The sequence below is a fragment of the Heloderma suspectum genome, chromosome 6 (genome assembly GCF_057233095.1).
Source record: "Heloderma suspectum isolate Gila_16-S chromosome 6, 16-S_ref, whole genome shotgun sequence".
Taxonomy (NCBI): Eukaryota; Metazoa; Chordata; class Lepidosauria; order Squamata; family Helodermatidae; genus Heloderma; species Heloderma suspectum.
This window is the reverse complement of record NC_139463.1, coordinates 129,398,371-129,412,835: the sequence shown is the minus strand read 5'-3', so window position 1 is coordinate 129,412,835 and position 14,465 is coordinate 129,398,371. Positions and strand designations below refer to the sequence as shown.

General features: G+C 56.4%; 2 protein-coding genes across 3 annotated transcripts; both read left to right on the top strand.

The window, feature by feature from the left end:
- GLTPD2 (glycolipid transfer protein domain containing 2) lies at window positions 1–12,767 on the top strand. Of its 2 annotated transcripts, none has more exons than XM_084806940.1 (4): window positions 1–2,732; window positions 4,104–4,189; window positions 6,932–7,113; window positions 7,652–12,767. In XM_084806940.1, exons 1-4 carry the CDS (start codon window positions 2,411–2,413, stop codon window positions 8,178–8,180), a joined length of 1,119 nt encoding a protein of 372 aa, XP_084663066.1. In that variant the 5' UTR covers window positions 1–2,410; the 3' UTR covers window positions 8,181–12,767. The 2 variants fall into 2 exon arrangements, with proteins under 2 accessions (XP_084663066.1, XP_084663065.1); XM_084806939.1 differs by having other exon boundaries at window positions 4,101–4,189.
- Window positions 9,216–14,425, top strand: LOC146343233 (uncharacterized). The gene is made up of 3 exons (XM_084808136.1): window positions 9,216–9,370; window positions 12,762–13,675; window positions 14,205–14,425. Exons 1-3 carry the CDS (start codon window positions 9,216–9,218, stop codon window positions 14,339–14,341), a joined length of 1,206 nt encoding a protein of 401 aa, XP_084664262.1. The 3' UTR covers window positions 14,342–14,425.
- Window positions 14,426–14,465: the final 40 nt, after the last annotated feature.

The window sequence follows — 14,465 nt, the reverse complement described above, 5'->3', positions numbered from 1 at the left end:
GAGGAACCTGGGAACTACAGACCAGTCAGTCTGACATCCATCCCAGGGAAAATTCTGCAGCAGATCATAAAGCAATCCATCTGGAAGCACCTTGACAACAATGCCGTGATTACTCGAAGCCAGCATGGATTTGTCAAAAACAAGTCCTGCCAGACAAAACTGATCTCATTTTTGGATCAAGTAACCTCCCTTGTAGACCGTGGGAATGCGGTAGACATATAGCTCGACTTCAGCAAAGCTTTCGACAAAGTGCCCCATGATCTCCTGATGAGCAAACTAGCGAAAAGTGGGCTAGATGAAACAACGATTCGGTGGATCCACAGTTGGCTACAGAATCGGACTCAAAGGGTGCTTATCAGTGGGATCTTCTCAAAATGGGGAGACGTAATGAGCAGGGTACCGCAGGGCTCAGTCCTGGGCCCAGTGCTGTTCAACATTTTTATTAATGACTTGGAGGAGGAGGTGCAGGGAATGCTGATCAGATGTGCAGATGGCACAAAATTGGGCAGGATAGCTAATACTTTGGAAGACAGAAACAAAATTCAACATGATCTGGATAGACTGGAGCGCTGGGCAGAAAACAACAGAATGACATTCAATAGGGATACATGCCAAGTTCTGCACCTAGGAAAAAGAAACCAAGGTGGGGGATACGTGGCTCAACCACACTACAAGCAAGAAGGATCTTGGAATGGTTGCCTATCAGAAGCTGAATATGAGCCAACAATGTGATGTGGCTGCCAAAAAGGCCAGTGCTCTTTTGGGCTGCATTCATAGAAGCATAGCTTCCAAATCCCGGGAAGTACTAGTTCCCCTCTATTCAGCACTGGTTAGGCCTCATCTGGAGTACTGTGTCCAGTTCTGGGCACCACACTTGAAGAAGGATGCAGACAAACTGGAGAGGGTTCAGAGGAGGGCAACAAGATGATCAGAGGACTGGAAACAAAGCCCTTTGAGGAGAGACTGAAAGCACTGGGCATGTTTAGCCTTGAGAAGAGAAGACTGACGGGAGATATGATAGCGCTCTTCAAGTACTTGAAAGGTTGTCACAGAAAGGAAGGCCAGCATCTCTTCTCCATCATCCCCAAGTGCAGGACACGGAATAATGGTCTCAAGTGACAGGAAGCCAGATTCCGGCTGAACATCAGGAAAAACTTCCTGACTGTAAGAGCAATACGACAATGGAACCAATGACCTGGGGAGGTAGTGAGCTCTCCCACACTGGAGGCGTTCAAGACGAGGCTGGACAGCCATCTGTCAGGGATGCTCTGACTTGGATTCCTGCATTGAGCAGGGGGTTGGACTCGATGGCCTTGTAGGCCCCTTCCAACCCTACTATTCTATGATTAAAGGAATGGAAAGGTTCCTCTTGTGCAAGCACCAGGTCATTACTAACCCCTAGAGAGACGCCGCTTGCGCTGGCGTTTTCATGGTAGACTGTAGCAGGGTGGTTTGCCTTTGCCTTCCCCAGTCGTGACTACCTTTCCCCCAGCAAGCTGGGTACTCATTTACTGACCTCAGAAGGATGGAGGGCTGAGTCGACCTGAGCCGGCTACCTGGGGCCCAGCTTTCGCTGGGATCCAACTCGGGTTGTGGGGAGTTTCAGTTGCAGTGCTGCCACCTACCACTCTGCGCCACACGAGGCTGCCCTTCTCTTGAGGAAACCGGCCCCCAAATCACCCTGAGCTCCATGTCCACCTGCCTGTCCCACCTACCACTGGCCACCGGCCTGGCCCGGGCCCTGCTGCCCCCCCAGCCCCGTGGGGCCATTTGCCTGCTGCTGGGCCAAAGGTCCCTCCAGAGAGTCAATGATTAACCTGCCCAACAGTTGCTCTTTTTGCAGCATCGTGCTGAAGAGGAACAGTATTCAGGGGGCCACGCAAATCCTTCCCTGGCTTGCTCTCTCCACGCACAAGCTGTGCCGACACGGGCTGCCAGCCATGGTCGCTCTTGGTGTCGTGAATGGCCAGGCAGAGATGGGGGTGGGGGTGGGAGCTGTTGCTTCTCCTCCTTCCCCTCCTGCCAGGTGGGCCACTCAAATGCCAGTTTGGAAGCGGTGAGGGATTGAACTCCTTGGGATTATTTGTGCCTCTCCCCAGTCCCAGGCCAGACCCCCTTAACTTGCAAGACTTGGACGTATCAGGAGAGGTGCTGGGGCTCAGGCCTGCCAGATGCAACTGCGGGACCCCTTCTGCCGAGATCTGAAAATGTGTGGGCTGTTTGCGGTTACTCAGTGTAGAAGGAAAAGAATTCTGGACATGGTCAGAGGCATGCTTATTATGACTTCACCCTCTGAGGAGGATTTGTGGCTCTCGAAAGGATTTAGAGGGCTAAGTCTGGCAGTCCACTGGTGGGCAGGCCAGGGCAAAGCATTCTGCTCAGGCTCAGAGGTACTCTTTTCTTTGCATGTATGCTGGGTGTTCCAGGACAAGACCTTGGCACTGAGGACAAGCGCCAGGGCTGCTCAGCCCCTCTCCCAACTCTTCCCCCACACAAACGCACCCTCCGCCCTCGCTGCCTCCCTCCGCCCCTGCCTGATAAGCAGCCCTTATCTCCCCACCTGAGCGGAGCGCCCAGGTCGGGGAGCCAAGGTGCGGCCGGGCCGAGCGGCAGCAGGAGCGCCAAGCTGCTGGACATGGAGGCTCTTGCTTGGGCTCCCGCGCGTCTCTGTCGGCTGCTCCTCCCTGGGGGGCTCTTCCTCCTCCTCCTCTGCCTCTCCAGCAGGCACCTCTGTAAGTCACAGGTTTGGGGGAGGGGGCCGTGTGTGTGTGTGTGTGGGGGGTGCCACAACACACAGCTCCCCCATCCAATGATCAAATCCCTCTGCACCCTGTGGGAACCTGAAAAAGCCCCCATCCCGTCAAGGCCCACCGGCTGGGCGGGTGGGGCAAAGGGTCACGGGGACAGAGGCTCCCCTCCCCATATGGATTGGCCACTCTGCCAACTCCTGTGCCTATGTAGCTCCGAAGCCGGCGCCGTCTCGTGCAGCAGCCCTTTGCCTCCGCTGCCCCGGGTGTGGCGCGTTGGCCCTGGATGGCACAGCCAAGCTGGGTCTGGCCCATGCAATGATGGGGGGTGGCTTGGGAGTCCCCTGCCCATGCGCTGGTGGGCCGCGATGGAGAGAATAGAAGAAGGGCCCGGAGGCTGGGCCAGGCCCAGGGGCTCTCTGGCCCAGCATTCTGCTCCTGCAGTGGCCAGCCAGATGCCCCGACAGGAAGCCCACAAGCAGAGCGAGGGAGAGGAAGCGGGCAGCGGGCGTTTCTTGTTTGGGGATTGGGGCATCCTAAAGGAGCTGGGGGGTGGAGCCCCCCCCACCCACACGCTGATGCCCCTGAGATGGGCCTCCGCATCAGCGTGCTTGGCCCCGAGGCGGCCGTTCCTCCAGCGCGCCCAGGCGGCCTGGGCCCTTCTCGGAGACCGCCGACGCACGGTGGCGCCAGCCCTGCCGGCATTCCGGCTCTGGCGCGCCCGCTGGGCTCCCGCTCGGGGCTGGGCGCCGCGCTGCAGCTGCGCTCGGAGAAACCCGTGTGGTTATGGCGACGGCCGGCATTGCGCGTGGATGTACGTTGGGAGTTATGTGCTCGTTTAAAATATTTTTCTCTCGCTCTTCCTCAAAACCCGGTTCCAGGTGTCTTGTGGGTTTGTGCTGCGGTGGACAGGCGCTTTCCGGTGGCCAGGCGTGAGGATGCGTCCTTGACCAGGGGGCTGTGATGACGGGGACAGGTGTCGCCCTCTGCGCCCTGCCCAGGCGTGGGCGGGTGCTAGTGCAACCTTCCCCAACCTGGTGCCCTCCAGATATGTTGGACTGCTACTCCCATCATTCCCAACCAGATGGGACTTGCGGTCCAGCCCCTTTGGAGGGCACCAGGTTGGGGAGGGATGTTCCATGTGTCGGCAGGCAGGAGTGGGGGGCGCCTTTGGGTGGTGCTTCAGGGTGCCTGAGGCGCTCTCTGCGCAGGAATTGTCTGGTGAAGATTGCTCCATCCAGCGTTGGTCTGGCTGCCCTCGTGCTCTGGGGCAGCCCACGGGTGTGGAGGATCGGGCGGTGGGCTTGCCCGCCGTCGTGCGCCTGATCCGGTCCCCTTTTCCTCGTGTTGCAGCAGTTCTGCCGCGCGCCACCTGCGTCTGGGGGGGTCGGCCCTGCCTCTGGCTCAAGGAGACGCCGCCCAGCAAAGAGGAGCAAGAGAAGGTGAGATCCTGCGTGGGCCCAGTCCAGACACTCCTGGTTTCTTGCCGACGCTGAAAGGGAATTTTGCACACACTTGAAATTCCAGTCTGAAATGCAAAGCTTTGAAAGGGCTGAGTTTCATTTTTTTAAATATATATTTTTTAAAAATATTCCATTTATTTTTAAAAAATTGGTTTGGGGAGAGTCACTGTGAGAAAACTGAATCTCGAGGCTTGCTGGGTCTTGAGAGCTGGTGCAGCCGAAGGGTTGAGATAGGGAGCAGCAAAGCCAGACGGCCCTGGGACAGCTTGAGCATCGCCTTTGGCGCACGCTTACTAGAGGGTGGTGCAGCCATTCTCTCTCAGCTCTGACAGCTGCCCCCACACCCACCCCACTTCTGGGGATGCTAACAATGTGGGCCTACTTCACAGGGCTGTTGTTAGAAGTACAGCAGGGATGCAGAACCTCAGGTCCAGGGGCCAAATCCAGCCTCAGGGGTTCCCTAGATGGCCCTGCCCCTGGCCCCGTCTTTTCCTCCTTTGCAGCTTCCCATCTTTGGTGCAGGTTTTTTTCTGCATTCAAAAAGGTTCAGGCGCACCTCCTAAGGCTAAGTGACCCACAGTAACTGCTTGAAGCTGAAATACACAGGGATTGTTGGCATTTTGGCCCCTTGTTCTCCGGTCCTGGAGTACAGCAAGATAAAGGTGTGAAGGAATCTGAGGCCTCATAAATGCTGAGTCCCAGGCCCGAGAACGTTATCATAGAATCATAGAATAGTAGGGTTGGAAGGAGCGTACAAGGCCATTGGGTCCAACCCCCGTCAGAGCATCCCTGACAGGTGGCTGTCCAGCCTCGTCTTGAACGCCTCCAGTGTGGGAGAGCCCACCACCTCCCCAGGTAATTGGCTGCATTGTCGTATTGCTCTGACAGGATGTTTTTAATGTTGTTCAGCCAGAATCTGGCTTCCTGGAACTTGAGCCCATTATTCCATGTCCTGCACTCTAGGATGAGCCAGAAGAGATCCTGGCCTTCCTCTCTGTGACAACCTTTCCAGTCCTTGAAGAGCGCTATCATATCTCCCCTCAGTCTTCTCTTCTCCAGGCGAAACATGCCAAGTTCTTTCAGTCTCTCCTCGAAGGGATTTGTTTCCAGTCCCTTGATCATCTTTGTTGCCCTCCTCTGAACCCTCTCCAGTTTGTCTGCATCCTTCTTAAAGTGTAGCGCCCAGAACTGGACACAGTACTCCAGATGAGGCCTAACTACTGCTGAGTAGAGGGGGACTAGTACTTCCCGTGACTTGGAAGCTATGCTTCTATTAATGTAGCCCAAAAGAGCATTTGCCTTTTTTGCAGCCACATCACGTTGTTGGCTCATATTCAGCTTGTGATTGACAATTCCAGGATCCTTCTCACTTGTAGTGTTGTTATAAAGTTCATAGAATCATAGAATAGTAGGGTTGGAAGGGGCCTACAAGGCCATCGAGTCCAACCCCCTGCTCAATGCAGGAATCCAAGTCAGAGCATCCCTGACAAATGGCTATCCAGCCTCGTCTTGAAGGCCTCCAGTGTGGGAGAGCCCACCACCTCCCCAGGTAATTGGTTCCATTGTCGTATTTCTCTAACAGGAAGTTTTTCCTGATGTTCAGCCGGAATCTGGCTTCCTGTAACTTGAGCCCATTATTCCGTGTCCTGTACTCTGGGATGATCGAGAAGAGATCCTGGCCTTCTTCTCTGTGACAACCTTTCAAGTACTTGAAGAGTGCTATCATAGCTCCCCTCAGTCTTCTCTTCTCCAGGCTAAACATGCCCAGTTCTTTCAGTCTTTCTTCATAGGGCTTTGTTTCCAGTCCCCTGATCATCTTTGTTGCCCTCCTCTGAACCCTCTCCGGTTTGTCTGCATCCTTCTTAAAGTGTGGTGCCCAGAACTGGACACAGTACTCCAGATGAGGCCTAACCAGTGCTGAGTAGAGGGGAACTAGTACTTCCTGGGATTTGGAAGCTATGCTTCTATGAATGCAGCCCAAAAGAGCATTTGCCTTTTTTGCAGCCACATCACATTGTTGGCTCATATTCAGCTTGTGATCGACAAATATTCCAAGATCCTTCTCGCTTGTAGTGTGGCTGAGCCACGTATCCCCCATCTTGTCACTGTGCATTTGGTTTCTTTTTCCTAGGTGCAGAACTTGGCATTTATCCCTATTCAATGTCATTGTTTTTTTCTGCCCAGCGCTCCAGTCTGTCAAGATCACGTTGAATTTTGTCTTCCAAAGTATTAGCTATCCTGCCCAATTTTGTGTCATCTGCACATTTGATCAGCATTCCCTGCGCCTCCTCCTCCAAGTCATTAATAAAAATGTTGAAGAGCACCGGGCCCAGGACTGAGCCCTGCGGTACCCCACTCGTTACCTCTCCCCAGTTGGAGAAGGTCCCATTGAGAAGCACTCTCTGAGTCCGATTCTGTAGCCAACTGTGGATCCACCGGATCGTTGTTTCATCTAGCCCACTTTGAGCTAGTTTGCTCATCAGGAGATCATGGGGCACTTTGTCGAAATCTTTGCTGAAGTCGAGGTATATGATGTCCACAGCATTCCCACGGTCCACAAGGGAGGTGACTTGATCCAAAAATGAGACCAGATTTGTCTGGCAGGACTTGTTTTTGGCAAATCCATGTTGGCTTCGAGTTTAGTTGCGAGATAAAAGTTTGGACAGGGCCGCACACCCCACCCTAACTGGAGGCGACTCCTTGCTTGTGCTCTGCCCCCAGCTCGCTCCTGTGCCCGTTCCCATGAAGAGCCCTGCAGCCCTCCTCCTGCTGACCTCTGGCCCCCGGGCCCAAGGCAAGGAGTTCCACATCAAGCGGCTGCTGAGCGCGTTCACGGACAGCATCGCAGCCGACGGGCAAATCCTCCTCTGGGAATACATCCGTGGCTGGGAAGAGCTGATCAAGTGAGTGAGAGCTGCCCCGGCCAAAGGGGCATGTGCAGAAACAGAGTAAGGGTGGTGAGGGTGGCGCCCCGTTTCTGGCCTTTGCGGTGGGATAAGAAAATCCTGGGCCAGCGGGGCCAGCTCGGGCGACACCGAACAGCCCCGTCGGGGAAAGCCTACATGTGAGGGCCCCGCCCCCGTGAGCCGCCAAAGTAAGCCCGCCCTTCCGGCCAATGGCGCCTCGCCTCCTCCCACCCGTGAGCCCCAGGGAGGCGCCTGCCCACTTCACCCGGCCTCCCACTGCCGCCGCAGAGGCTGTGCTGTCTGTCGGCATGCTGTGGCCGATGCCGCCCTGAGCAGCACCGCCGGCCGAGGGCTGCGGAGGTGCAGGGAGGCGGCCACAGGGTCCGAGCCTCTGCACAGCCCTGAGGGTGCCAGGCCCCGACGAGAGCCAGGCCTGGCGGGCCGGAGCAGGCGGCCATGATGCCCTCAGCCATGCTGCGGAGGGGCGGCCCCTGGCCCAGCCAGCCCTGCAGCGCAGCCCCCTTGCTCTTCGCAGGTTCATGGACACTCTGGGTGCCGCCTTTGGCCTGATCTCCCGGGAGACGCGGTCCAAGGTTGCCATTCTGCAGCTGCGCCAGGACGGGCAGCACGGCCCCCACTACCGCACCGTGCGGTCCATGCTGGACTTCGAACTGGACAGCGGGCTGGTGGGCTTCCACTCCCCACCACCCAGCCACCCCCCATCCGGCTGCCGGACACTGCTGCGCCTCCACCGCGCCTTGAAGTGGCTGGAACTTTTCCTGCACAAGCTGGGGGCCAGTGAGAGGGATGGGGACCCCTCCCAGATGTGTGCGGATGCCTACCGGGAGGCCCTGGCCCCCTTCCACAGCTGGTGGGTGCGGCAGGCTGCGAGGCTTGCCTTCCTGGCCCTGCCCGCCCGCCAGGAGCTGTACGGCGTCATCTGCCCGGAGGAGGAGGAGCAGGAGGCACGGGCCATCCTCCGGGCCACCGTGCGCAGCATTGGCCAGGTGTACAACGCCACCCAGGCCGAGTACGCCGCCCGCGGGATGCTGGAACTGCCCTAACACCCCTCGCCCGGGGCTGCAGCAGGGAAACGCAGCTGGCTGCCGCTGCCGCTTGTGCTAGGGGACCCCTGAGGGCGAGACCAGGGACGCCCTTCCCCATCCGGGCGCAGTTCACGGGGCTGCTGCGGGGGGCCGCAGCGCCAGGCAAGCAGCACTGCTCCTGCCCAGGGAGGGGAGGGGAGATGCCCCCCTCTCGGCTCGCCACCCCACTCCCGTCGCTGGCTCAGGAGCAGCATCACGTCACATACGCTTGAGAACGGGGCAGTTCCACACCCGCAGACACAAATCATTAAACGCGGGGGCTTCACTACTCCCTCTGGGGCCATTTGCCTGGCATCCCTACTTTGCAGGGGACCGTCCCATCCCCTCCCCTCCTCTGCATTTCCGGGGGGGGGGACAGGGGCTTGCCATTTTGTGAGCCCCCCTCTCCTATTCACAACTGAGTGGGGAGTGGGTTCCTTTGGGTGGAGGATATACTAGAAACGTGTGCGTGTGCCCCCACCCCGCCGCCCGCCTTCAGCAGTTCCAGGCTCCAGACGTCTGCAGCTGCAGCGTGTGTGATGGCAGCAGGCCTGGGAAAGGCGGCCCTGTGGAGGAGAGGCACCTTCCTTCCGCTCGTTCCCAGGACAGCCCCTGACCTGAGGGAGGCTGTGGCAGAGGCTGTTTCCCAGGAGGCGCTTCGAAAGGGAGAAGTGCCACTTCAGGACACCATAGGAGACTTTGGCCACAACCCAAGGCACACTCGCCTGGGAGCAAGCCCCACTCAACACAGTGGGACTTTCTTCTGAGTAAGCGCACACAAGACTGCATTTTTCTTGTGTGATTAAAGACAGGCTGATGAGCAGCATGTGAGGACAACAGAATAGGGAGTTCTGTTCTTTGGCCTGCAGTGAGCTCCTGCACAGCTTCACTGGCCCATTTTACATAAATTGCAGAGGAGCAGCTGAAGTCTGTAAGAGCAAGCAGCTTGGCTCTTGCAAAGCTTTGTTTTGAGTCGTCAGCTGCTGCTGCTGCTGCTCTTAGAAAGTGGGAGAGATGGAGGAAGCCCCAAAGCAGGAACACAAACACCGGAGCAAAGGCTGCACAAGGGGGGATTTGGCCCCAAGACCTGCATTTGCTCATTTACCTTGCACTTTGGAATTTGGGGTCAACGGGGACGGGGAGTTTGGCATCTCCATGGCCAGCTCGCAGTGACGTCCCTGCTTCTTGTTGTTCAGTCATTAAGTCGTGTCCGACTCTTCGTGACCCCATGGACCAGAGCACGCCAGGCCTTTCTGTCCTCCACTCTCTCCCGGAGTGTGCTCAAGTTCATATTCATTGCATGGGTGATGCTATCTAGCCATCTCATCCTCAGCCGTCCCCTTCTCCTTTTGCCGTCAGTCTTTCCCAGCATAAGGGTCTGTTCCAGGGAGTTTTCTCTTCGCATTAGGTGGCCAAAATATTTCAGCTTCAGCTTCAGTATCTGTCCTTCCAATGAGCACTCAGGGTTGATTTCCTTTAGGATTGCCTGATTGGACCTCCTTGCAGTCCAGCTCTCACAGCCATACATTACTACTGGGAAAACCACAGCTCTGATTATGCCGGCCTTTGTCGGCAAGGTGATGTCTCTGCTTCTTACTATGCTGTCTAGGTTTGCCATAGCTTTCCTCCCCAGGAGCAAGCGTCTTTTAATTTCATGGTTACAGTCACCGTCTGCGGTGATCTTGGAGCCCAAGAAAATAACATCTGTCACTGCTTCCATTTCTTCCCCTTTTATATGCCAGGAAGTGATGGGGCCAGATGCCATGATCTTAGTTTTGTTAATGTTGCGTTTCAAACCAGCTTTTGCACTCTCCAGTTTCACCCTCAACAAGAGGCTCTTTAGATCTTCTCCGCTTTCTGCCATTAGGGTGGTATCGTCTGCGTATCTGAGGCTGTTGATAATTCTCCCAGCAATCTTAATTCCGACCTTTGAGTCATCCAACCCGGCGTTTCTCATGATGTACTCTGCATATAAGTTAAATAAGCAGGGCGACAATATACAGCCTTGTCGTACTCCTCTCCCAATGTCCGGTTCTTACTGTTGCTTCTTGGCCTCGTACGGGTTTCTCAGGAGACAGGTAAGGTGGTCCGGTACTCCCATCTCTTTCAGAATTTGCCACAGTTTGTTGTGATCCACACAATCAAATGCTTTAGCGTAGTCATTGAAGCAGAAATAGACGTTTTTCTGGAATTCTCTTGCTTTCTCCATGATCCAGCCAATGTTGGCGATTTGATCTCTAGTTCCTCTGCCTCTTCGAAACCCTGCTTGTACTTCCGGTAGTTCTCGGGTCACATGCTGCTGAAGCCTAGCTTGTAGGATTTTGAGCATCACCTTGCTGGCATGTGAAATGAGTGCAATTGTACGGTAGTTTGAACACTCTTTGGCATTGCCCTTCTTTGGAATTGGAATGTAAACTGACTTTTTCCAGTCTTGTAGCCACTGTTGAGTGTTCCAAATTTGTTGGCATATTGAGTGCAGCACTTTAACAGCATCATCTTTTAGGATTTTAAATTGCTCAGCTGGAATACTGTCATCTCCGCTAGCTTTGTTGTTAGTAATGCTTCCTAAGGCCCACTTGACTTCACTCTCAAGGATGTCCAGCTCAAGTTCAGTGACCGCACTATGATGGCTATCAGGGACATTAAGATCTTTCCTGTATAGTTCTTCTGTGTATTCTTTCCACCTCTTCTTAATCTCATCTGTTTCTGTTAGGTCCCTGCCTTCTTTGTCCTTTATCATGCCCGTCTTTGCACAAAACGTTCCCTTGAGATCTCTGATTTTCTTGAAGAGATCTCTAGTCTTTCCCATTCAATTGTTTTCCTTGATTTCTTTGCATTGTTCATTTAAGAAGGCCTTCTTGTCTCTCCTTGCTATTCTCTGGAACTCTGCATTCAGTTGGATATATCTTCCCCTTTCTCCCTTGCTTTTCGCTTCCCTTCTTTCCTCAGCTACTTGTAAAGCCTCATCAGAGAGCCACTTTGCTTTCTTGCATTTCTTTTTCTTTGGGATGGATTGAGTTGCTGCCTCAGGCACTCTGTCTATCAGGTCTAATCCCTGAAATCTATTCCTCACCTCCACTGTGTATTCATAAGGGATATGATTTAGGTCATACCTGAATGGTTTAGTGGTTTTCCCTACATTCTTCAATTTAAGCCGAAATTTTGCAAGAAGCAGCTCATGATCTGAGCCACAGTCAGCTCCAGGTCTTGTTTTTACTGATCGTATGGAGCTTCTCCATCTTTGGCTGCAAAGGACATCATCAATCTGATTTCGATATTGACCATCTGTAGAGTCGCCTCTTGTGCTGTTGGAAAAGAGTGTTTGCTATGATCAGCGTGTTCTCTTGGCAAAACTCTATTAGCCTTTGTCCTGCTTCATTTTGTGCACCAAGGCCATGCTTGCCTGTTGTCCCGGTGATTTCTTGACTTCCTACTTTAGCATTCCAATCCCCTATGATGAAGAGGACATCTTTTTTTGGTGTTAGTTCTAGAAGGTGTTGTAGGTCTTCACAGAACCGATCACCCTCAGCTTCTTCGGCCTCAGTGGTTGGGGCATAGACTTGTATTACTGTGATGTTGAATGGTTTGCCTTGGATTCGTACTGAGATCATTCTATCGTTTTTGAGATTGTACCCCAGTACTGCTTTTCCCACCCTTTTGTTGACTATGAGTGCTACTCCATTTCTTCTAAGGGATTCTTGCCCACAGTAGTAGATATAATGGTCACCTGAATTAAATTCGCCCGTGCTTGGCCATTTTAGTTCACTGATTCCCAAGATGTCGATGTTCAATCTTGCCATCGCATGTTTGACCACCTCCAGCTTACCTTGATTCACTGATCTGACATTCCAGGTTCCTAAACAATTTTGTTCTTTACAGCATCGGATTTTCTTTTCAGCACCAGACACATCCACAGCTGAGTGTCCTTTCGGCTTTGGCCCAGCCGCTTCACTCTTTCTGGCACTACTTGGAAATTCCCTCTGCTCTTCCCCAGTAGTATATTGGACACCTTCCGACCTGAGGGGCTCATCTTCCGGCGTCATATCTTTTAGCCTTGTGATACGTTCCATGGGGTTTTCTTGGCAAGAATACTGGAGTGGGTTGCCATTTCCTTCTCTGGTGAGCCACATTTTGTCAGAACTCTCCGCCATGACCTGTCCGTCTTGGGTGACCCTGCATGGCACAGCTTATGGCTTCACTGAGTTACGCAAGCCCCTTCGCCACAGCAAGGCAGTGATCTGTGAAGGGGACGTCCCTGCTGTCAGGTCCTAAAGGGCTCTGTGGCTACCCTGGAAACAGACCTGGGTCACACCAGATGATCCCCTCCCTTTTTGGCAGTTCCTATATGATTTGGGGTTTCCATTTTACACTGAGGGAGGAAAGCGCATACAGCCGTGGCAGTGCCCGTGGCATGCCTGACTGCGCTCCAGCTGGCCAGGGGGGCTTGCTGGATCGATGCGGCTCTAATGTCCCCCAGCTCAGCAACTGGTGTGGCCCGATCTGGCTGGGAAGCCAAATGCGCCACTGGCAGAAAGAGCCCTGGGGCAGCACGGTTTAAAGAGCCGCGCAACGACCGTGGCGCTCCACGGAAAAGCGCCTTGTAGCAGACGAAGAGCATCCTAACGTCGGGCTGCGTTGCAGGGGTGCTGCAAATCGGTCTCTCAGCCTCGGACCCCACTCCCCGCCCCGGTATCTACGGGGAGAATATAGCAGTGGGCTACATTGCAGGGCTGCGGCGTGCCACTCACCCCGCCGCAGCCCCTCCCCTCCTGCCAAGCCTTCTGCCGCGGCTGCCCCGTACAAGAAGGCCCCGGACGCCCCCTTTGCCTTCTGCTCTCCGCTGTCCCCTCCGGCGGCGGGGCGGCCAGGTGACGCGTGTCGTAAAACCTGCCGGGCGCGAACCGCAGCGCGCGCCGCGCCGCGCGGGCTGGACGGGCTGGGCTGGGCTAGGGCAGGGCGCTTCCCGGCCCCGCAGGCGCCGCGCTTGTGGCCGCGCCCGGACGGACGCGGAGCCGCCCGAGAAAGCCCGCCGCGGCCGTCGCCGGGGCGGGCGCCTGCGAGGGCGGCGGCGGCGGCTCACGGGCGGGCAGCGCTTCCCGACCCGCCGCTGCGCCGCCGCCCCCAGCGCCTCCTGCCGGCGGGCGCGACAGGGCCCGCCCGGCAGATCCGGCCCCCGCGCCGCGCCGGCTCCCGCCAGCCCTGCGGCGTAGGCCGCCCTGGACGGAGCGCGCCGCCGCCGTCCGCGCGAGGACGCCTGCAGGCTGCTGCCGGTCGCGGGCGGCCGCGTTTGGCAGCCGCGCTGCGCTGCGCTGCGCCCGCCGCTGGCATCGTCGGTCAGGTCGTGGCTGAGGGGCCGCGCCGGCCGGCCGCCCCCTGCGGAGCACCTGCGCCGTCTTGCGGCACTCTCGGACGAGCCGCGGAGGGCCCGCACGCGCGCCCCCTCGCTGCGCCCCGTCCCCGCCTGCCCACGGCAGGTGCGCCGCTTCGCTGCCTGGGGCGCGCTCCACGCTCCTGCGTCCGCGGAAGGCGGCTCCGAGGCCACGGGCGCGCCTGCTGCCGGGCCAGGCGCCAGGTTTTGCCCCGGGTGCCTGAAGCCCTCCACCATGGGGGCAGGACGGAGCCGCGAGCTCGCGCCTCGCCCGGCCCGGCCCGGCGGTCGCGGGGGAGGCTGTGGGTGGTTCCGCACGGGCCGTTTGGAGGCCACTCGGAGCGGAGCCTTCGGCGCGTTGGCGCCGTCTGAGGAGCTCGCTGCCCCTGGATGCCAGGCCGGCCGGCCTGGTTTGCTTTCGACGCCTGCGGAAGATGTTCCTGCTGAAACAAGAAGCCCTCCCTGACTAATCCTCCATGGCTTTATTGGCACAATTTCATTCGAGAGATTTTAATTCTGTATTTTGATTCTTTTCTCCTTTTTATTGTTAACCACTTGGGAATTTCATTGGATGCAGAGTAGCATATAAATCCCGCAAATAAATAAATAAATAAGGAAGTGTGTTCGTCTTTCAGGTGCCACAGAGCTCTTCGTCGCCGTCTCAGCACCCGCCCAACCCCCGAGATTGCAACAGGGCGCCCTGGGGCAGGAACTCCCGCCTGTCGTCGCTCCCCCTGGGCGGCGCGCTGGCGCGCAGTCGCGGCTGTGCTAAAGTCCCGGATCTCCCCCCGCCCCGGATGTCGCGGGCCGGGGAGAGGAAGCCGAACGGAAGCCCGAGCGGAGCCCGACGTTCGAGGCACGGGTCCCCTCTTCGGCGCGTCTGTCTCTACGGCGTG

What these genes read in the sequence shown, in the direction of transcription:
- GLTPD2 (XM_084806939.1), top strand. Translation starts at nt 2,411, where the DNA reads ATGCTGGGTGTTCCAGGACAAGACCTTGGCACTGAGGACAAGCGCCAG. An exon ending in GCAAAGAGGAGCAAGAGAAG is followed by an intron (nt 4,190 to 6,931) that starts GTGAGATCCTGC and finishes CTCTGCCCCCAG; the next exon opens with CTCGCTCCTGTGCCCGTTCC. An exon ending in GGCTGGGAAGAGCTGATCAA is followed by an intron (nt 7,114 to 7,651) that starts GTGAGTGAGAGC and finishes TGCTCTTCGCAG; the next exon opens with GTTCATGGACACTCTGGGTG.
- LOC146343233 (XM_084808136.1), top strand. Translation starts at nt 9,216, where the DNA reads ATGGAGGAAGCCCCAAAGCAGGAACACAAACACCGGAGCAAAGGCTGC. An exon ending in ATCTCCATGGCCAGCTCGCA is followed by an intron (nt 9,371 to 12,761) that starts GTGACGTCCCTG and finishes CACGGTTTAAAG; the next exon opens with AGCCGCGCAACGACCGTGGC. An exon ending in TCCCCGCCTGCCCACGGCAG is followed by an intron (nt 13,676 to 14,204) that starts GTGCGCCGCTTC and finishes TTCGTCTTTCAG; the next exon opens with GTGCCACAGAGCTCTTCGTC.